Source organism: Staurois parvus, unplaced genomic scaffold (assembly GCF_062004578.1).
Source record: "Staurois parvus isolate SC_StPar_1 unplaced genomic scaffold, SC_StPar_1.0 ptg000365l, whole genome shotgun sequence".
NCBI classification, from domain to species: Eukaryota; Metazoa; Chordata; class Amphibia; order Anura; family Ranidae; genus Staurois; species Staurois parvus.
The window spans coordinates 8,151,000-8,173,957 of record NW_028318161.1 but is presented as its reverse complement, the minus strand read 5'-3'; the positions used below and the strand labels follow the sequence as shown (position 1 = coordinate 8,173,957).

Here is a 22,958-nt window from a genome sequence, read left to right as displayed (position 1 = left end):
TTTTACCATATATGCAGCAAGGTCAAACACCATAACACTGAAACTGGTATGGCTGCTGTGGTGACTGAAATGCTGGGCCTATCACGGTGGAAAATACTACGTTTTGTGATATGGGAAGACCATACAATTTTTTTTCTACTGGGGCAAATGTTCCAGATTTGGGAACCTGGTATGACTTTGCCAACAGCTGCTTGAAAGGTGAATCTTCAGAACCTCCCCACCAGAATCCCTAGTTCCACCCAACATCTGTGGCTGATACATTGCTGCTGTGGCTGTTATCATTTGATGCATAATGTAGACTGAATAATACAATACAAACTACTGCAGGGAAATCTTACTACTGTGAGGTCGGCAAACTACTGAAGGAGAATCTCACAATTGTGGGAGGTGCAGAGACAAACTATTTCAGAGAAAATTCACCATAGTGGGAGGGATGGTAAGACAAACTACTGCAGAGAAAATACCATAGTGGGAGGGGAGTAGTAAGACAAACTACTGTAGGGAAATCTCACCGCAGAAATACTTGGATTTTATATGTACCTGAAATTAACTGTAATAAAGCTACTGATTCTCTTGTTATCCATACACAGGAACTTCTCAGTCACACGTCAGACTGTCCAGAGAGACAGATACTAAGAGAGGCTCTAGAAGCCATGCAGGTAAAGTATGTTGTTAAAATTAAATTTCAGAATTGTGTGTCGTTGCTGACATCACAGGTGCCCCATCATAGAAAAACTCTGTGATTCACAATGGCAGCCATTCCTAAGATGGTTTTGGAGTCCGTGATGCAGGTGAAAAATGAAGACCGTTTTTTTTTTTAACAAGTCGGTACAAATATTATGTTAGGCCGGTGGCTCTGAGTGGGGATTCTCCACTATTCAGACCTCATCAATTAGCAGATTGAACAATCCATGACATAGCTGTGTTCTCTCTGTTCAAACCTTGATCACAGCGCCCAGCAGATGAACCTCTCCCATCATCGACTCCAAAGGTCTGCAAATGAAAATAATGCAAAACTGAGAAATGTGTTTAAAAAAATGAAGGTATTATTTGGGATGATGCCATGGTATTTTATTTAGGTGAGTCCATATAATTTTAATAGCACAACAATCATCTTGTTCAACTCATAGAATGCTTCATTTACAGTCCATGCCTTCAATTCACCTCTTTGAGCATCGATATTTAAAAAGCTAAGTTATAATAAACCATGTTCTCTAAGACACCACCCAACCTTCTTTCCAGAGTGATGCTCTATATTAGTTTTTTTTTTCCTTTTGCTTTTTTTTTAATCTGTTTTTTAAATAATTTTGTGAATAAAAAGAACATACAGATTTCAAGTGGGCTACCCACACAAGGGATAACACTTGTGTTAAAAACCAAATTGGGGATTGACCATTACAAAAAACCAATGGTTGGCTCACATACAAGTCCACATCCGTACAGGACAGGCTCCAGTTTGTTTCCTCATTGACAAGGTGATGAAATAGGTGGAAGAGGGTGAAGTGGCATTGGGGCTGGGGCGTTAGGTGTTCATATCCGCTGCTGTGTAGGGTTCTTCCAACCAGCAAGCCCACATATTGCAATTTTTTTTTCCTTATACCCCTGTTTTTGTTTGTCTTGATATAAGGGGAGATTAAAGTTGACTAAATGCTTCCAAAAGGTGATAGAATGGGCAGTTGCTTTCTTTTAATGCATTGTAATAGGTTTTTTGGCATAATAGAGTAAGAGGCCCAATAGTAATCTCTTAGCAACCGTGGGGGCCATGGGTTCAGGTAGGCATATCTTTGAATACAAGGTGAGATGAGATAAAGCCACTTTAATGATAACATCTGCCCAGAACTGAGAGATTAGGGGTCAGGTCCAGGAGACATGGAAAAAGTTCCCTTCAGTTTAATGGCAGAGCTGGATTCAACTTATGTACCCTGTGGGGAGTGAAGTATGCCCTATGGAGGATTTTTAATTGAATCAGCCTGTCCCTAGCAGAGACTTGCTTAAATAGCAGGTCTCAGATGTTGGAGCAGTCCTCATTGTCAATGTCCAGTATATCACTTAGCCATTTGTTCCAGAGGCCAGAGATGTCTGGCAGGGTAGTAAAAATGAGGTGCTGATAAAGTGAGGAGGCAGGTTTCAATAGGTAACACATCTTCCAAAGGAGAACAGTTTAGCGATTGGTTCTGATGAGAGAAATGCCTGCAGAAGGCATGGCAGAGCTGCAAAAGCTTGAATGGTTAAATTTGGATTGGGGAGCAACAAAAGGCAGCAGTGTTCCGGTGGTCATGATGTATCCTAGGGTTTTGATCTTGTATTTGGCCCAGTTGTGGGGGTCTGAAAACATATAAAAATGAGCTAGGGTGGAATTATTCTACAGTGGGGTGAAGGGGGAGAGGGTAAAAGGGGGCTGCGAATCCCATTTTTCTCTCATCGACCAAGCTTTAAGGGTGGTCTTCATGAGGGGGCCTTGGCAACTCTTAATAGGAGGTGCTGTAAAGCCTCCAAGGAATGTAAGATGTCTGCATCTAGCATGACCAAAGGGTTGCTCAGGTTTGGCACCAACCAGCAGCGGGTAGTTACAAGCTGGGTGGCAACATAATGTTTGTGAAAATCTGCCATGGCTAAGCCACTCTGTGAGGTTGGTCTGATGAGTATAATGAGTTTATAGGGTGGTCACTGAGGCTTTCATAGGAAAGAGAATAAAATTTGGGTGGGTTGTTTGAAGAAAGATTTAGGAAGTGGTGAATTGCAAAAAAGGTGAATTTGGGAAGGATCTCCATTTTTTTCAAATAATTGTGACCAATTAAGGATAAGGGCAGGTTCACCCATGCCTTCAGTTGATTTTTAAGCTCAGTAAGTACAGGGGTCAGGTTTAGTTCTACATGATTTGACATCACAAGAAATCACCGCAGCTGCAAATCCTTGGACGCCAGGGTATAAGCTACTGGATCAGTTGGAAAGAAGAGGGAGTTTTGTCAGTTGACTCTCAAGGACAGGGTGGCATTGAAACCCCCGGGAAAACAGTCTTAGCTGGGCAATACAAGCTGGCTTTGTCTAACAGCATATACAGAAGGCCTGAGCTGAAGGGTGGTGGCAGATAATTATTAATCTGGATATTTCTGCAATTGCAGATGTTCAACACCAAAAGTACATACTGACCATTGGGGCCCGTGTGGACCTCCTGCATTGCCTGCATCAAGGAATCTAATGAATGTGTAGATACACACCTCAAATAGGAGTGGGTGTCATGAAATGTATTTTGTACCCATGGCTGCTTCAGCAATAAGACCTTGCTACCCATTAGGTGGGTGTCTTGCAGAAAGAGAATATGCAGGTTATAGGATTTGATGTATTAGAGTAAAAGGGCCCTTGTGAATTTGAAATTCAGGCCTTTAGTATTCCAGGACATCAACCTAGGAAATTCCAGGTCTCAACCCGCCATATCACCATAGCATGCCATAAACACAGGAGGCAGAGACATGAGGAATATAAATAACATCACCAGAGCATTGCAGTGTGCACATGAGTCAATAAAGTGTTGTCAGCCCATTACAGAAAAAAAAGTTTAACTGCTTACTGTACTCCCTGCCTTACGGAAAAAGAGAACAACAAAAGTAGCAAGGGACATATAAACAAAAACAGAATGAGAGAGTCTATAACTGGCTTCCACAAATTTCAGTCTATTGTGGGGGAGTGTTCATAGAAAAACACTGGTCCTTGCAGTTAGTGAAACTGAAGCAACCTCCGGGAAGGAATGTGTCGTTTGCTCAGAGGTCTGTGCCATTCACCTATTATCTAGCCAAGTAGACACAGCAACCAGGGAATCAAAAATCCTTGTACTGCCTACATCGACAATGCTGAGACGGCTGGGATAGAGAGGACTGTAGTGGATCTCCTTATTCCACAGACCTTTGCAAACGTCTGTGAAGGATATCCGACATTGCTGTACTTCTGGAGAATAGTCGGGTAATAAAGAAATTTTGGAGTTCTCATAGGTCAAATCCGCCCGGGATCAGACAGCTGCCAAAATCAGATCACGATAGTTCAGCAGGCGGATGCGTAAGGGATGCAGTGGAGCCCCAGGAATCAAAGGAGTCGTGCACACTGTGTGCTCTTTTGACCACGTATGTTGAGTTGCAGAACCTTCAGTCCCAGTAAGGTGGTGAGGAAGGATTCTGCAAAGTCAGCTGGCCTGGGGCACTCCACATGCTCCGGCAGTCCCAGCACACAGATGTTGTTGCGGTGGAGCTGGTTCTACATGTACACCAATTTTCACTTGGTTTATACATTGCACTGTAGGGCATGCAGATCTGTAGAGTCTGACCACCACTTCCTCTATGTGGGAGAGTCAGTCCTTGACGTCACAGAGGTGCATTCTAAACTTGTCAAGGTTTTTACGTATATAGCTGATGTCAGGGTTTCCCTGCAGGTAGTGATAGCTGCTAGGATGTTGGCACCAAAAGGATCGTTCAACTCACTGCCCTCCATGGTGGTCTGTGAGGCTGTGGACTTGCAGTGACATAGCAGAAGAGATCCCAAGATGGCCACCACAGGAGAGGAGCAGGATGGAGCCGCTGGTGTGTGGGCAGGCTTGAACTTGCTGGGAGACATCTCTGACACTCCAGCAGCGGACAGCAGGTATATTAGAGCTATGAGCTAGCAGAAAGGTACCATATAATGGGAGCAGTACAGCACAGGAGAAGTATAGGAGCAGAGCTTGGACACAAATTATCCCCTTGGCGTTCCATCTCAGCCACGCCCCTTGCTCCATCTTTGTTTTAAAAAGCAGTTGATGTTTGTGTAACACCTGACACCAGGATTAAAAATCAGGATTTCATATAACATGTTATAACATATCATGCTCCTACCCAAATTGAATTTAGTGACGAGTATTATATAAAGCGACCTTCATGTACCAACAAAGCCTCTCAGTTATCCCATTATTAGCTCCCTCTGAGCAGATAATAAGTTTTCATTAAACTGACCCAGCAATTAGCAATTCTTTCATATTTATAGACATTTTATTGTTTTTTTTTCTTTTTAAAATAAAATGGAATGTATGGGGGGGTTGGGTTTTTTGGGGTTTTTTTTAACTTTCGTTGAAGTGAACTCCCCGTAAGATTCACATTTCCTATGAATGAATAGGGGAAATGTCATTGTTACTAAATCACAATATTATTTTGAGCAAAAAAAAAAAGAAGCTCCTTACTATGAATGAAAAATGCCTTACTTCATGCAATCTAGGAAGCCTAGATCTCATGGTCTCAGGGACATTGTGGTTGTTTCACTTCATTAGAGACTGTGGAGAATAAATTGTTTGATATTAGATTAAGCCTGTCATGTAGACTTGTAGTGAAATATGTGAGTTAACAAGGCACAAGCAGAAAGCTTATATATGCAAGGAGCAAATATTGCTATCTCTGTGTATTTATGTATCTATTTTCAGCAGCTGGAGGGTGCCCAGAAGACATGAACTAAAGAGATTGTGTGATCTCTCATAAGCTGCCGCCATCAGCTGCCATGTTGTTTTTTGGCAATACAAAGAGCCACAATATTTGTTTTACCGAAGAGATGTGCCAGAGATTTAATCCTTTGAGCTGGTAGTGGATTCCCCCAATCCGTATACATAATGACACCTAAAATTAGGAAAAGAACTCCCACTTATATCGTTTGAGGGAAAAAAAAAACACCCAGTAAAAAAAACCTAATCTAACAAGGGAAAAAGTTAAATTGTTCTGTGTTTTTGTCAGTTTGGATCTGGACTGGATATGGATCTGGATCCTCTGTGGTGCTGGAAGATCTGGGGTGGGGGTTGTGAGGAAGGGTGGGGCACTCAGTACCTTCCTGAACAGTGGAGTGTGTCAGCAAGAGGGCAGGCCCTAGCCAAGATCGTCCATTGTCCTTTTCCAGAGCTATATAGGCTTCTGCTGTGAATACAGATAAGCATTTTATTAGTCTTGTTGTGTTTTCCATGATGTTTGTTTTTTTCATCTTCATGAAGTTGTTGTTTTTTTTTGTTTTTTTTTAGGATCTAGCAATGTATATTAATGAAGTCAAAAGGGACAACGAGACCCTGAAGAAGATCAGCGAGTTTCAGAACTCCATAGAAAACCTGGTGAGTGCTATTGGGCTCTGTGCACACAAACATTGCCAAGTTCTCCCTGGAAAGACTGTACTGCACCCAATATCTAACGGACAATATTTATTGTACTTGTATTATAGCATCTGGTCGTGTTTTTTACTACTAATCTCATTGATTTATATGGCTTCCTTGGTGCATTCCCCTATCTGTCTCACAACAAGCAGGGACACCTGGAGGAAGTCACGTGCCAGATGTGACTTCCTTTGCATCAACTTGTGATTGTATGAGTATGTTGACTCTGTATATGTTAACATAATCTGGACCATTATGGCTCTGTTTCTACTGCTGGTATAAGGGTGTAGTTGCTGCAGTTTGGCACCTTCTAAAACCCCATCTGCCAGCTCAAATAGTATAAGCTTGATGGTCAATACACACATCTGCATCCATCGAGCGTCTCATGCTTTTGCAGTGACCAGCATGTTGTTGTATGTGGTCACACTAAATTGTTTGATCTGATTTGATGTGACACTTTTTTTTTTTTTTTTTTAATTCCAACAGCAAGTAAAACTGGAAGAGTTTGGAAGACCAAAGATAGATGGAGAACTGAAGGTCCGATCAATGGTCAACCAGGCGAAGCAGGACAGGTGAGGTCAGATGGTTGTGAAGATGTGGGGCCCCAGAGGAAAGGCTCTAGCAGTTTCTTGCTTTTTATACATTTTGTGAGCCCCAGCCTGCTATTATGCAAATGGTATTATGGCATTCTATATGCTTTTTGTGTAGAGGTGTGCAAGTTAGAAAAATAAAAGAAACTGAACAACTGATGGGCACCAGGGGTAGATACTTACAAGTGGGCAACAGCTCAGAGTGGGCATCACCAGTATAATGTTTCCATGAGTAGGCTGTTGCTGGCTGTGGGTAGAGTCTGCAGAAATGCAGTGTTTAAAAAATGCTGTTAACCTCCAGACAGCACAGAAAGGGGTCGGAGGATCACATGAGCTTTATTTTGTCTTTTTGTCTGGTAAAATGGTGTTTCATCTGTGTATGTAGCAATTTTTAAAAAGCTGCCCTTTATTGTTCATGAACTGCTGGCTGTCAGTTACCACCTTTTCTTCCCATCAGGTATTTGTTCCTGTTTGATAAAGTTGTCATTGTGTGTAAGCGAAACGGGAACAACTATGAGCTGAAAGAAATCATTGAACTGCTGTCCCATAAAATGACAGATGACCCCATGAACAACAAAGACATTAAGAAGGTAATTAATCTGGGATGGGGTTTTACATAATCACATTCTCAGATGCGAGGCTACAGGAGCATTTCATATTTTCTGATGTTCTTATTGCTGAAATATAGAGCTCTTCAATGCTGCCCACATCTCTCTCTATGCCAGCCTTGGATTATGTGTTTTTTGCTTCCTGGATTGTTGAAGGTCTTAAAACATTAGACACATTTCCTCTGTTGAACATCAGAAGGTGGAAGTGTTTGGTGCTTGTATGATTACATTGTAGTGCCTAATGATATACTGTAAGTGCCCGTTTCTGCACAAGAACAACCCAGGTTGCTACTAGGGCACATAGAAATGAAGTCAGTAGCTCCATATCATAGAAAAAGTATAAAACTTTTTAATAAAACTAGCCATGTTTCATGCTTCTACTTGTGAATGAACACAATGTTAAATGTTTTTTTTTTCCTGGTCTCTTTATGCACCCCCAAGTCACATGGGAAGATGGTAAGATGGTGTCATTGCTTTCTCTGGAATGAACAATAAATACTGTTCTGTATTTGATAGCACAGGATCCCAGTCAATGTCAGTTCAGACAGTCAATGTCAGTTCAGAGCATTTCTGGCATCAGTCTAATTTCCTTTTAAAAATAGAAAATCTTGTTCCAAAGATTGAACAATGCTGAAGCTTTCTAGAGACACAGTTTTATATGTAATATTCATTGTTCTTAGAAAGGACCTAATTTGTATTTATAACGCCTTCAAATGATTTATTTATTTACCAGAAAGATGGTGCCATCATTGTTCGGGCACCATCCAGGGTCAGAATCTGCTACTTTGCCTGAAATGACTCACTTATGTAAATGTTGGCGTCTACTGCACTTCTTGGTTAAGTTGACAAAAGTCTGACATGGATCAGACCCTCTCCTTTTTTACTTGTTTCAAAGTTATCATATACATTCTGCGTGGATATTGGGAGAGGAGATTGAGGAAATGCTCTCTGTTTGTAGCACACTAGTGACATAGTCCTAGCATAGGTCACTGAACTGGTGATCAAGGACTGCTTTATATTGGTAAAAGGTGGAGCTTTTTTGAAAAATGATACTGTTGCTGTTTGTAAGTGTGCATAAATAAATTCTTTACATGATCTAGTTCCCAAAGTACCTTATTAGCAGTTATTGCAGTAAATATCCCAGGATGTCTAAGTATCTTTGTTTCAGACCATGTTTTCTAGTGTCTTCTGTCTGTTTAGTTCAGATAGATGTAAGTCCATCTCTGCTCCCTCTCTGCAGTGGTCATACGGCTTCTTCTTGGTACACCTACAAGGGAAGCAGGGCTTCCAGTTCTTCTGCAAGACAGATGACATGAAGAGGAAGTGGATGGAGCAGTTCGAAATGGCAATGTAAAAGATTTTTTTTAATTTAAACTTCACCATTGTTAGTGATCATTTTCTTTTTCGCACACCTCAGTCCTAGTCTGTTTATCTCTGTGCTTATATGTTCCCAACATCAGGAGATTACAGAGTACATTCCTACACTGCAGTTTTGCAAAGGGCAAAGAGCACATTGCTGCTTCTCTTAGATTAGTGTTAGCTGGCCATACAATATTTTACTCTGAGTCCCACAGGTTGAGGGAGCAAATCTCTATTCCCCTATTCACTCTGAACAGCATGGATGGAGTAATATTCCCTGCTGGGTATTGTAACCTGAGCAGACTGTTGACACCTGCAGCTCCTAGAATAGCTGAATAGTGACCGAATTTGAATGGATGCAGCTGCTGGTTAGCTGATATCTTTCTGCCCAACGGGATGATGGCCGGGAGAGTGCTGATAGGGCCACCCATGGTTTGAGTTTTGATGTGGTTAATCAGGAACCAATGGAAATCTGTTCCATGAATGGTCAGCATTAGTTTAATGTCTGCACTTTATAAGTAAACTTCCAGTGACAGCAGTGTGCTCTTCTGGTGTTTAACCACCTTCCGCCCGCCCTATAGTACAATGACAGGCGCAAGGTGGTTCTCTCGTTCTGATAGGACGTCATATGACGTCCTACCATTCTCACTGCGCATACGCGGCTCAGGGAGCACGCAGCACGGCGATCGCCGGTGCGCTGTGTCCCTCGGACACAGCGGATCACGGAAAGAGCCGAAGATGTCGGCTCAGTCATGTGACCAGCTGTGTCCAATCACAGCTGATCACATGTAAACACGGAAATGCCGGTTATCTGCATTTCTCTCCTCTTGAGCTGTCACCATGACAGCTCGAGAGGAGAGCCGGTAATCGGCTTTCTGCGGAGGGGACATGTACACTGATCATCAGGGCCTCAGAAGTGCCACCTGTCAGTGCCCATCAGTGCCACATCAATGCCACATAGTGCATACCAGTGCACATCAATGCCACAACTCAGTGCCCATCTGAGCTGCCTTTCAATGTCACCCATCAGTGTCACCTATCAATGCCAGTCAGTGCCTGTCAGTGTCGCCTGTCAGTGCCATATGTCAGTGTCATGTATCAGTGCTGCCTTTCAGTGCCCATCAGTGATGCCTTTCAGTGCCCATCAGTGCAACCTACCAGTGCCTCCTCATCAGTGTCCATCAGTGCCACCTATCGGTGTCCATCAGTGCAGCCTATCAGTGCCCATCACTGCAGCCTCATTAGCGCACATCAGTGAAGGAGAAAAATCACTTATTTACAAAATTGTATAACAAAAACTAAGAAAAAACTTTTTTTTTTTTCAAAATTTTCTGTGGTTTTTGGTTTGTTTAAGAAAAAATAAAAATCCCAGAGGTGATTAAATACCACCAAAAGAAAGCTCTATCTGTCTAAAAAAAAAATGATAAAAATATCATATGGGTACAGTGTTGCATGACCGTGCAATTGTCATTCAAAGTGTGACAGTGCTGAAAGCTGGAAATTGGCCTGGGCAGGAAGGGGGTATAAGTGCCCTGTAGGCTAGTGGTTAATATTATGTGGTTGGGCAGTGTTGCTTTTCTGTTTATGCAATAAAATCATAAAACTGTGAATAAGTTAGATACTATGCATGAAGGTAAAAGGACCTCCTGTGTGCTGTTACCCCCACAGCCTCCCCAATGCTAACTTGAGCCCCCTCTCGATCCAGCAATGAGCACGGCAGGCTTGGTTGTCCTGGGTCTCTCACTCCTCATAGGCTGAGACACAGCAGCAGGAGTTATTGGCTCCCACAGCTGTCATTCACAGCCAATGAGGAGAGAGCGGGCCGTGGCCAAGCCAAGCTCTCAGTTTCTTATGGCCACATAGAGTGGGGCTCGGGAGCGAGCACGCACCAGTGCCCCCCATAGCAAGTGGCTTGCTATGGGGGGCACTGGTCAAGGGGGAGGAGCCAGGAGCACCAGCAGGGGACCCAAAAAGAAGAGTGGGCTGCTCTGTGCAAAACCATTGCACAGAGCAGGTAAGTATGACATGTTTGTTGTTTGTTTTTTTTTTCAACAAACCTTTAATATCACTTTAATATTAGCTTCCTGCCGCTGATACTGTCCAGATTGTGATGAAGATGGACTTGGATATGGAATCTTCTTTTACACAAACTGTCTTTATTTTTATTTTTTTTGACATGCAATAATATGACACAAAAGTTTCCTAAAGTTTCAGGGTGGTTGTCCCCGGAGGCGAAGCTAGACATTCTTTCAACTGGGGCAAAGTTCGGCACCCCATCCCCCCTTAGTACCAGAACAAGTTCATTCAGTATCCAGGGCAAACTGGCAAAAATACTAAACAGGCCCCTGATGTTTGATTTTGGAGACACAGAAAGGGACTGAGGACAGATTCCCCACTCCCTTTCTCTGCAGCCTCAGCTGCACTGGGCAGTGAATGATTGAGAAGTGCTCAGTGCTGAGTGGCTTCCAATTCATTCACAAACTTTCAGAAAAGGAAAATCTGCAAATTTCCTATTTACCGGCCTTTTCACCTGCTCTCAAGTGAAGAATTAAACTACTACAGGGAGACAATTACCATACTGTATGCCAACTTGCAAAATTTGTGCATGGTCCTGGTGGTCATCAAAATAATCAACTCAACTACAAAACTACAAATCAAGGCATAGTGACACCCTGAACTAAATCTGCCACCATCTATGGACTCCCGTAGCATGTGCACCGTTAATAAGGGCGTACAATATCTTAGTATCAAAGATTTGTGACAAAATCTAATTCCATGATGGAGAGTGGGGGGGAGGGGTTGGGGGGAGACCAGGAGAGCGAATACCGAGCAGGGTTCTGCTTCAACTATTTTGTGGCTGTCTTGGGTCATGTCAGTGGAGCTGTGATTGGTCTTTCCTTTTCTTTAAAGAGGACCATTTAAAGAGGAGACTGTAGTCATATTTAAGCATGAACTATCAAGTCCGTGGTGACTGGCCTCATACTAGTGCCACAGTGATGCCACTGGTTTCCTATAATCTGATTATAAGAAATATAATAGGCAGAATTCCTTCTCTGATTGGCTATTTTTTTGTTTTGTCAGGTCAAACATCAAGCCAGAGAAAGCCAACGCCAACCACCACAACTTTCAGATGTTTACCTTTGACAAGACAACTAGCTGTAAGGCCTGTAAGATGTTCCTGAGGTGGGTGGTGCAGTAGGCTTTGCAGCCTGTGACAATTAGGAAGGATTTACTGACTTGACAATTTGTGATTCCCTGTAGACTGAACAAATGTTTATATTCAGGAAAATCCTTAATGGGGTTAAACTGCATTTTTTTTTTTTTTTATATGACCGAGGGTAAAACAAACCTTAATGCCCATGTCAAACTACTTATTGTATACAGGTGGACTATACATTGTTTTTTCAGGACAAATTGGGCATTCATTTGGTGTAAAAGGTAACCGATAGTTGTGTTCAAAATAATAGCAGTGGTTGAAAAAAGTGAATAAAGCTCAAAATGCTTCTAATCAGCCCAGGATGATTGGACTACATTCCACAGTTCTCTATTTCTTGGTTTTGCCTCAGAAACTGCATTTGTGATGTCACCCCACAAGTTTTCTATTGGATTAAGATCCGGGGATTGGGCTGGCCACTCCATAGCGTCAATCTTGTTGGTCTGGAACCAAGATGTTGCACGTTTACTGGTGTGTTTGGGGTCGTTGTCTTGTTGGAACACCCATTTCAAGGGCATTTCCTCTTCAGCATAAGGCAGCATGACCTCTTCAAGTATTCTGATGTATTCAAACTGATCCATGATCCCTGGTATGCGATAAATAGACCCAACACCGTAGTATGAGAAACATCCCCATATCATGATGCTTGCGCAACCATGCTTCACTTTCTTCACAGTGTACTGTGGCTTGAATTCAGTGTTTGGGGGTCGTCTCATAAACTGTCTCCGGCCACTAGACCCAAAAAGAACAATCTTACTTTCATCAGTCCACAAAATATTGCGCCATTTCTCTTTAGGACAGTCAATGTGCTCTTTGGCAAATTGTAACTTTTTCAACAGTGGGACTTTGCGGGGGCTTCTTGCAGATAGCTTGGCTTCACATAGGTGTCTTCTAATTGTAACAGTACTCACAGGTAACTTTAGACCTTCTTTGATCTTCCTGGAGCTGATTGTTGGCTGAGTCCTTGCCATTTTGGCTATTCTTCCATCCATTCGAATGGTAGCTTTTCGCTTTTTTCCATGTCTTTCAGGTTTTGGTTGACATTTTAAAGCATTTGCAATCATTTTAGCTGAGCATATGTTTTCCCCTCTCCAATCAACTTTTTCAACTTGATCAACGGTCGTAAAGGTGGTGGGGTTGGCCTGCTCCTGTCACCGCTGGGCACCTTCCGAGTCCTCCCAAACCCCCCCTCCCTATCCTTCTCCTCCTTCGAGGCCCACTGCGCCTGACTATTCTCCCCAACCCCCCTGAAGATTGCTGTGATATACCGGCCTCCTGGATCCATACCCCGCTTCCTGGAAGACTTCTCCTCCTGGCTACCCTTCTTCCTCTCCTCTGAGCTACCCACTATCATCCTTGGGGATTTCAACATCCCTGTCAACCTCGACAACCCGGACACAGCCCGTCTCCTCCACTTAACCTCCTCCTTTGCACTTGCACAGTGCATACAATCCACCACCCACTCCGACGGTAATATCCTTGATCTTGTCTTCTCCAACCGCTGCGCTCCCCACAACCTCACTAACACCCCCTTCCCTCTCTCTGACCACAACCTGATTACCTTCTCTATCTCCTCATCCTCCAACGCCTACCCCTCCAAATGTCACACTTCTACCAGCCGTAACCTCCGCAACCTTAACCCTGCCTCCCTCCATTCCGCAGCTGATCAACTCCATGACCGCATCCTCCCCCTGTCCTGCCCCGACTTGGCTATGACTGCCTACAACAATGCGCTGTCAACAGCCCTTGACTCACTAGCGCCTTTAACCACACGCAACATCAGACCCCGACCGCTCCAGCCCTGGCAGACTGATCACACCAAAACCCTCAAACGACACAGTCGTGCCCTGGAGCGACTATGGCGCAAAACCAAATCCCAACAAGCCTTCACCCGATACAAATCTGCCTTCCACACCTACACCTCCTCCCTCCATACTGCCAAACAAGCCTACTTTCTGACCCTCATCAAGGCCCTCTCCTCCAATCCTCGCCGAGTCTTCTCCACCTTCAACTCTCTACTCTCGCCACCCCCACCTCCACCCAGCACCTCACTCACTGCCCTTGAGATTGCCAATCACTTCAAAAACAAAATTGACACAATTCGCAAGGACATTGCCGCAACTCACACGCCTTCTCAACCCGTCCCCTCTCACACAGCTACCCCCTCATCCCCCCCTCCCCCTCGACATAACCCACAGGGACTTCGTCGCTGCTCAAACTCCCTCCAACCCCCTTCCCCCTCACTCAGCTACCCCCTCTACACCCCTCTCCCACGGCCCCACCACTGCTCTGACCTCCTCTCCCACCCCACCCTACATTCCTCATACTGAAGCTCCCCCAACACTCCGCACCTTTGACCTTACTACCATCGAAGAAGTCTCCAAGATCCTCTCTGATGCCCGCCTCACCACCTGCCCCCTCGACCCTATCCCCTCACAACTCCTACAACCTCCCTCCCCCTCCATCCTACGCTCCCTCACCCACATCTTCAATCTCTCCCTTTCCTCCGGCACTTTCCCTTCCCCTCTGAAACATGCACACATCACCCCCATACTTAAAAAGCCCTCCCTGGACCCCAATGACCCAAACAACCTCAGACCCATCTCCCTGCTCCCATTTACATCTAAACTCCTCGAGCGCCTAGTCTACGCCCGCCTATGCTCTCACCTCAACGACAACAACCTCCTCGATCCCCTACAGTCCGGCTTCCGTCCCCTACACTCCACCGAAACTGCCTTACTCAAACTCTCCAACGACCTGCTAATCGCCAAAGCTAATGGCCACTATTCAGTGCTCCTACTGCTTGACCTCTCTGCGGCCTTTGACACAGTCGACCACCCCCTCCTCCTCAAAAAACTACACTCCCTCGGCCTCACAGATTCTGCTCTCTCCTGGCTCTCATCCTACCTGTCACAACGCTCTTTCAGCGTTACCTATAATGCCACCACCTCCCTCTCACTCCCCCTCTCTGTTGGGGTCCCTCAAGGCTCTGTCCTCGGGCCCCTTCTCTTCTCCATCTACACCTCCTCCCTTGGCCAACTCATACACTCTCACGGCTTCAACTACCACCTCTATGCCGACGACACACAAATCTATCTCTCAACCCCCCACCTCACCCCCTAGGTCTCCGCCCGAATCACACACCTGTTGAGCGACATATCAGACTGGATGTCGCTCCACTTCCTTAAACTGAACCTCTCCAAAACCGAGTTTCTTGTCTTCCCTCCAGCCCGGACACCACCCCCCATTGACTTCTCCATCATGTCCAACAACGCCACCATCAAACCCGCCCCGCAGGCCAGAATACTTGGTGTCATTTTGGACTCCAACCTATCCTTCCAGCCCCAAGTCCACTCTTTAACAAACTCGTGCAGACTCCACCTCCGCAACATCGCCAAAATCCGCACGTTCCTAACTCCAGAAACCACTAAACAGCTCATCCACTCCCTCATCATATCACGACTCGACTACTGCAACTCCCTCCTCACTGGCCTGCCTCGCCGCTGGCTATCCCCGCTTCAGTCCATCCTGAATACGGCTGCCAGACTCATTCACCTTTCCAACCGCTCCGTTTCCGCCACCCCCCTCTGCCAATCCCTCCACTGGCTTCCGATTGCGCAACGGATCAAATTCAAAATCCTAACGCTGACGTACAAAGCTGTCCACCATACTGCCCCGAACTACATCACTGACCTAATATCCAAGTACCGCCCAGCACGCATACTCCGCTCCTCACAAGACCTCCTTCTCTCTAGTTCCCTGGTCTCCTCCTCCCATGCCCGCCTCCAGGACTTCTCCAGGGTGTCACCCATCCTTTGGAACTCCCTGCCCCAACCCATCAGATTATCACCTACTCTCCTCTCCTTTAGGCGCACCCTGAAAACCCATCTCTTCAGGGAAGCCTACCCCGCCCCCTGCTAACTTGCCGACCTCCTCCACTCTTCCTACCACTCCATCTCCCACAGCTATCTCCTCCTGTGCCACCATCCCCTCCCTCCTAGATTGTAAGCTCGAAAGAGCAGGGCCCTCGATCCCCTCATGTTTTGCATTGTATTGGTATTGTTCTGTCACATGTTCTGTTCCCCTCTGTAATGTACAGCGCTGAGCGAACTATTGGCGCTTTATAAATACTGTATAGTAATAATAATAATCAGGGTACGCTGTTCTTCTGAACAATGTCTGGAACGACCCATTTTCCTCAGAATTTCAGAGAGAAATGCACTGTAACCAGCATGTACAACATTTGCTGCCTTCCTTCCTTAAATAAGGGCAATAATTGCCACCTGTTTTTCAAAGAATGAATGACCTCACTAATAGAACTCCACATTGCTATTATTTTGAACATCCCCCTTTCAATTAGTGATTCAATTACACAGAATCAGCAGCATGCATGTCATAACTGTTGGGTCTGTTGGATTTCTATTACTCTACTACACCTGCTAGTAAATTATTTGCCATGTAGAAATATAATTTCTACCAAAAACAGTGATTGATCAGGTTAGTGATGTCTGACTGCTATTATTTTGAACACAACTGTATATCCTGTTGTTTTGGGGTTTTTTTTTATTATTATCAAAGACAAACTGGCACATAATAGAAAAAAAAAAAACTTTTTTTTTTTTTGCAAATATAGCTGCATATTCCTTGCTATATTGCATATTTCTTACCACAACTTACTGTCAAAGAACAACCCAAAATAAACTCTCCTGCTCTTGATGATCGCAGCAATGGCACATACAGTCATGGCCAAAAAAATTGGCACCCCTGTAAATATGTCAGATAATGCACCACTTCGCCCAGGAAATTGTTGCATTTACAAATGTTTCGGCATTCTCATGTTTATTTCTTTTGTTTGTATTGGTATGACAAGTGGAGAAACAAATAGCCAAATCTGACACATTCCACGCAAAACCCCCAAAATGGACCACACAGCATTATTGGCAGCTTCTCAAAATTGTAATAATTGTGTTCCAAGGTTGTAGTGCTCCTGTAATTTGTAATCAAACTCACCTGTATCAATTAACAGGAGCTGACAATATAGAAATCACACTGGCAATCCGTTAAAATGATGAAAAATGGACTCAAACTTTCTGTTGTGTGTCTCTGTGCCACATGGAGCATGGAGAAGAGAAAGAGCAACAAAACATTGTCTGAAGATTTGAGAACAAAAATTGTGGAAAAGCATGGACAATCTCAAAGTTACAGGTCCATCTCTAGAGATCTTAATGTTCCTGTGTCCACTGTCTGGAACATTGTCAAGATGTTTACAGCCCATGGCACTGTAGCTAATCTCCCTGGATGTGGACAAAAGAGAAAGATCAAAGATTGCAACAAAGGATTGTTTGAATGATGGCTAAAGACACTTGATCAACTTCCAGACAAATTCAAGCAGACCTTCAGGCACAGGGTACAACTGTGTCAGCTCGCCATCTGAATGAAAAGGGACACCATGGCAGGAGACCTAGGAGGACCCCACTGCTGACACAGAAATATAAAAAAGCTAGATTGGTGTTTGCCAAAACCTACCTGATGAAGCCAAAATCCTTTTGGGAGAATGTTCTGTGGACAGACGAAACAAAATTCCAGCTTTTTGGTAAAGCCCGTCATTTTACTTTTTACGGAAAAAGAAATGAGGCATTTAAAGAAAACAATACAGTCCCTACAGTCAAACATGTTGGAGGTTCACTGATGTTTTGGGGATGCTTTGCTGGTTCAGGTACTGGATGTCTTGACCGTGAACATGGCATTATGAAATCCGAAGACTACCAAAGAATTCTGGGGTGCAATGTAAGGCCCAGTGTCAGAAAATTTGGTTTCCATCAAAGGACAATGTCCCAAAGCACATGTCTAAAAACACCCAAAAATGGTTTAAGACAAAGCGCTGGAGAGTACTGAACTGGCCAGCAATGAGTCCAGATCTCAATCCCATAGAGCACCTGTAGAGAGATCTCAAAACAGCAGTTAAGAAAAGGGACCCTTCCAATTTGGTAGACCTGGAGCAGTTGGCGAAAGAAGAGTGGTCCAAAATTCAAGTAGAGCAGTATAATGCTCCCCTCGAGCGTTCTCCCTCTACAAATCCGCCTTCCTCACCTACACCTCCTCCCTCCATGCCGCCAAACAAGCCTACTTCGTAACCCTCATCAACACCCTCTCCACCTGTCCTCGCCGGCTCTTCTCCACTTTCAACTCCCTACTCTCCCCCCCCCCCCCACCCCACCCCCCCCACACCTCCACTTAGTACCTCACTGACCGCCCACAACATTGCCAATCACTTCCAAAACAAGATCGATGCAATCCGTAAGGACATTGCCAATGCTCAATCTACCTCCCCACCTAGCCTCCCTCCCACTATAACCCATCAACTCTCCTCTCCTCTGACCTCGCAACCGCCCTGCCCCCCACCACACCTAACATCCCGCACACTATAACCTCCCCAACACTCCTCTCCTTCAGCCTTGCTACCACTGAGGAGGTCACTAAGGCCTTCTCAGAAGCCCACCTCACCACTTTGCCCCCTTGACCCTGTCCCCACACAACTCCTCCGGTCACCCTCCTCCTACCTCCTACGCTCCCTCACCCACATCTTCAATCTCTCCCTCTCTACTGGTGCATTCCCCTCCCCCCTAAAGCACGCGCACATCACCCCCATACTCAAAAAACCCTCCCTGGATCCCACCGACCTGAACAACCTTAGACCCATCTCCCTGCTGCCATATACATCTAAGCTCCTTGAGCGCTTAGTCTACAATCGCCTAAGCTCCCACCTCACTGACAACAACCTCCTCAATCCACTAGTCTGGCTTCCGTCCCCTGCACTCCACTGAAACCGCCCTACTCAAAATCACTAATGACCTGCTAACCGCCAAAGCTAATGGCCACTACTCAGTCCTCGACCTTTCCACAGCCTTTGACACAGTTGACCACCCCCTCCTCAATAAACTACACTCCCTTGGCATCAGAGACTCCGCTCTCTCCTGGCTCTCCTCCTATCTATCCCAACGCTCCTTCAGCGTCACCTATAACGCTACCACCTCCCCCTCTCTGTTGGGGTCCCCCAAGGCTCTGTCCTCGGGCCCCTTCTCTTCTCCATCTACACCTCCTCCCTAGGCAAACTGATACACTACCACGGCTTCAACTATCACCTCTACGCCGATGACGCGCAAATTTACCTCTCCACCCCTCACCTCACCCCTTCAGTCTCCGCCCGTATCACCCACCTACTGAACGACATATCAGACTGGATGTCACTCCATTTCCTTAAATTGAACCTTTCCAAAACCGAGCTCCTAATTCCCCCCCCCATCCTCTCCATCACAACCAACAACGCCACCATCAGTCCCACCCCGCAAGCCAAAGTCCTAGGTGTCACTCTAGACTCAAACCTGTCCTTCCAACCCTGTTTCCAATCGCTGGCAAACTCATGCAGGCTCCACCTCCGCAACATCTCCAAAATACGTTCGTTCCTAACCCCAGACACTACTAAACAACTCATTCACTCCCTTATTATCTCATGTCTGGACTACTGTAAATCCCTTCTCACCGGCCTACCCCAACACAGACTCTCCCCGCTTCAGTCTATCCTGAACTCAGTGGCCAGACTCATTCACCTTACCAACCGCTCCACTTCTGCCACCCCCCTCTGTCATTCCCTCCACTGGCTTCTGATTGTTCAACGGATTAAATTCAAACTACTAACATTGACATACAAAGCCATTCCTAATGCTGCCCCAAACTACCTCACTGACCTGATACCCCACTCGTACTCTTCGCTCCTCACAAGACCTCCTACTTTCTAGCTCCCTGGTCTCCTCCTCCTATGTCCGACTGCAGGACTTCTGCAGGACTTCCCCCATCCTCTGGAACTCACTACCCCAATCCATCAGACTGTCACCTACCCTCCTCACCTTTAGGCGCACCCTGAAAACCCATCTCTTCAGGGAAGCCTACCCCACTCTCACCTAACAGCCGATCTCCTCCACTCTTCCTACCACTTCATCCCCCACAGCCACTTCCTCCTGTACCACTATCCCCTCCCTCCTAGATTGTAAGCTCGAAAGTGCAGGGCCCTCAAACCCCCTGTGTATTGTTTTGTTACTGTATTGTCCCATGTACTGTCCCCCACTATAATGTACAGCGCTGAGCAAACCTTTTGGCCCTATATAAATACTGTATAATAATAATATAAGAAACTCAATGGTTACAGTAAGTGATTTGATTTCAGATATTTTTTACCAAGGGGTGTGCTACCAAATATTAAATTGAGGTGTGAAATATTTTCCAGTCAATGTTTGGAGTTTAGTGTGGAATTTATCAGCTTTGGCTATTTCTTTCTCCACTTTTTGTGTCATACCAATACAAACAAAGATATAAACTTAAGAATGCCTAAACGTTTGTAATTGGAACAAGTTTCTGGGTGAAGTGGTGCATTATCAGACAGAAATGCAGTGGTGCCAATATTTTAGCCATGACTGTATGTGTATGTTGTTGTTTGTACATTTTGTCTTTTTGGTTTCTTTTTTTTGGTATCCTACCTAAAGTACACTGATACCAATTTTAAACATGCTGGGTTTTTTTTAAATCCTACCTAAAATATGCTGACCCTGACCTATGACCCTAACACTGACCTAGAAATCAGACCTTGATCTAACTATTTTTTTTTTACACACTTTTGTGTATGAAGAGAAATATACAATTTATCTTTCACTCCATTCAGAAGAGAAGCTACACAGTGACTGATCACTGTGATAGCCAATAAAGGAACCGGGAATTCCAGGTCCCACGTTAGTGTGAGATCCTGGTCTCTGTTCTGGGAGTATGCTGTGCTGTATGGGGTGCCCAGGTTTAAAGCCCACCTCCTGGACGCTGCATGTATGTGTTACCATGTCGTTATGGGGTTAGGAATTCACCTGCTTTGCAAAAAGCAATGACATTGCATGACATATACTGAGGGATATCTGACAGTCTTGTTTCTCTGACAGGGGCACATTCTACCAGGGCTACTACTGCTCTAAGTGCGGGGTTGGTGTACACAAGGAGTGCCTTGAGACGATCCATCCGTGTAAAATGGGTGAGTCTCAGTATATAGTATGACGAGTTCAGCCAGCAACATGATATCTGCCTATTTGCTAAACTGCTGTGGAAGCTGATTTATGAAAAAAGAAGGTACTCTGCTGGCTTTAAGGCTAGATTCACACCTATGCAGTTTGCGTTTGATCCCTTTCTGCAGTGCTTTTTGTGGTGCGTTTTTGCACGTTTTTTTGCCTTGTTTTTGATGCGTTTTATGTTTTTTTGTTTTCTTTTTCAACTTGTTGATGGACAGAATAAAATGCATGAAAATGCACTACATGCTTTTCTGCAACATCTCCAAGTCTACATAACCAAAGACGCAACGTCTTTCATTTAGAAAAGTCCCTGTCCCTTTCCAAAGAACGCATTGGGTGAAAATGCGGATTTGTGAACCTGTCCCATAGGAAATTATGTAAATGGACTGCCCTGTGTTTCTTCAAAAGGCAGTGGAAAACACAGGTGTGAACGTAGACTAAAGCTAGGTTCACACCTAGGCAGCTTGCGTTTGACCTGTTTCTGCAGTGCTTTTTGCATATGTGTTTTAAGTGTTTTTGATGTGTTTTGCTTTATTTTTTTCCAACTTGTTGCTAGACAGATTAAAATGAAAAACGCACTACATGCTTTTCTGCAGCGTCTCCATTGACGTCTATTGAACCAAAAATGCAACGTTTTGCATTTAAAAAAAGTCCCTGACCCTTTCCAAAAAACGCACCGGGTGAAGATGCGGAGATGTGAACCTGTCCCAGAGGAAATCATTTTAAATGGCCTTCTGTGCGTTTCTGCAAAACGCAACGGAAAGCGTATAGGTGTGAACCTAGAAGGAAGAAGCCCAGAGTTAAGAGGTGGGCTAATAGATGGAGCCTATGAAATTTCCCATTTTAAAAAGGGCATAAATATTACTTTAAAGTTTCTGTATGTGCGAGTCATTTGTGGCTTTAGTACTGTAAAGCTCCCCTTTACGCCTTCTCATCTCACTGGTAGTAGTGTGCCTTCTTTCTGGGGAAATAAAATCTATTTCTGGGGTTATGTAACAAAAGTCACCCAGGAAAAGTAGCATATAGATGTCAGCCTAAATTATTTTAGGATGTGAAGACAAGTTTTGAGAACTCTGCAATAATCCTTCTGTGTTATTTCTTCTGCTAGGTCCCAGTGATGACATGGTAAGATATTATCCTGTAAGTCACTCCAGAGCTATACAAGAGCTTTCTTAATCTATTATGACCTACTTGCACCTCATAGCGGATGAGGAATAAGTCCCAGTGTGCCCCAGTAAATGCTGGCACTTTTATTTGTAGCCCAAATTGTGTCCAATGCTTCACCAGTCAATTTATCAAAAGCTGTGAGACCTTGCAAAAAATGTACTGTAAAAAGTAACTGTGAAGACTTTTTCCGCTTTGTCTGTTTGTACCCATCTTGGTGTGTTAAGATTACCATCTTAGCAAACCCTTAGGGACCTTGTGATGTGCTGTGGATTTCTGTCCCATTTGTTGGATAACACTGTGGATTTCTGCCCCTGTGTTAGGACACTGTTGATTTCTATCTCCAGACTGTGTACTAAGGGCTTCCTGGTGTATCAACTGTTATTCTTATAATTAGATGAATAAATGTCTCTGGTTTAAGTTAATCAGACATTGTTGTATGTTGTCACATAGGCTCCACCCATTTTCTCTTCAAATGCCTCTAATGCACTAGGGGCAAATCAGGTGGGTAGATAGGAGCAGTTAAGGGAACCCATTCATATCTTCCATGATCAAATCTCTAACCTGTCCAATCAATCCTGTTCTTAGTCTTGTATGGGCTTCTTGTGGGTTCCTAAGCAATTCTTCTTTCTAATGACTGGATACCTCCTAATTATTATTCTTATTGGGGCTGGAAATCTTCATTCTGAACTACAATGCCCAATATGCTCAACCAGCAAGAAATTCACATGGACTGTCAAACTTTAAAAGTGGATTTTAGTTTACAGTTCTTTCATC

The 22,958-nt window shown here is 44.5% G+C and overlaps 1 protein-coding gene across 10 annotated transcripts in view; it reads left to right on the top strand.

Moving 5' to 3' along the window:
* The window catches only part of VAV2 (vav guanine nucleotide exchange factor 2), a 351,081-nt gene that overhangs the window by 282,049 nt on the left and 46,074 nt on the right, over window positions 1-22,958 (top strand). For 3 of the 10 annotated variants that reach the window (XM_089685271.1, XM_089685269.1, XM_089685278.1), the window contains 10 exons: window positions 591-659; window positions 6,020-6,106; window positions 6,632-6,717; window positions 7,193-7,325; window positions 7,785-7,799; window positions 8,584-8,693; window positions 11,784-11,885; window positions 20,895-20,983; window positions 22,126-22,157; window positions 22,635-22,685. In XM_089685271.1, the coding sequence (XP_089541397.1) occupies window positions 591-659; window positions 6,020-6,106; window positions 6,632-6,717; window positions 7,193-7,325; window positions 7,785-7,799; window positions 8,584-8,693; window positions 11,784-11,885; window positions 20,895-20,983; window positions 22,126-22,157; window positions 22,635-22,685 (774 nt within the window). The remainder of the gene's footprint in view (window positions 1-590; window positions 660-6,019; window positions 6,107-6,631; window positions 6,718-7,192; window positions 7,326-7,784; window positions 7,800-8,583; window positions 8,694-11,783; window positions 11,886-20,894; window positions 20,984-22,125; window positions 22,158-22,634; window positions 22,686-22,958) is intronic. The other 7 variants (XM_089685270.1, XM_089685279.1, XM_089685273.1 and 4 more) reach the window with 4 other exon arrangements.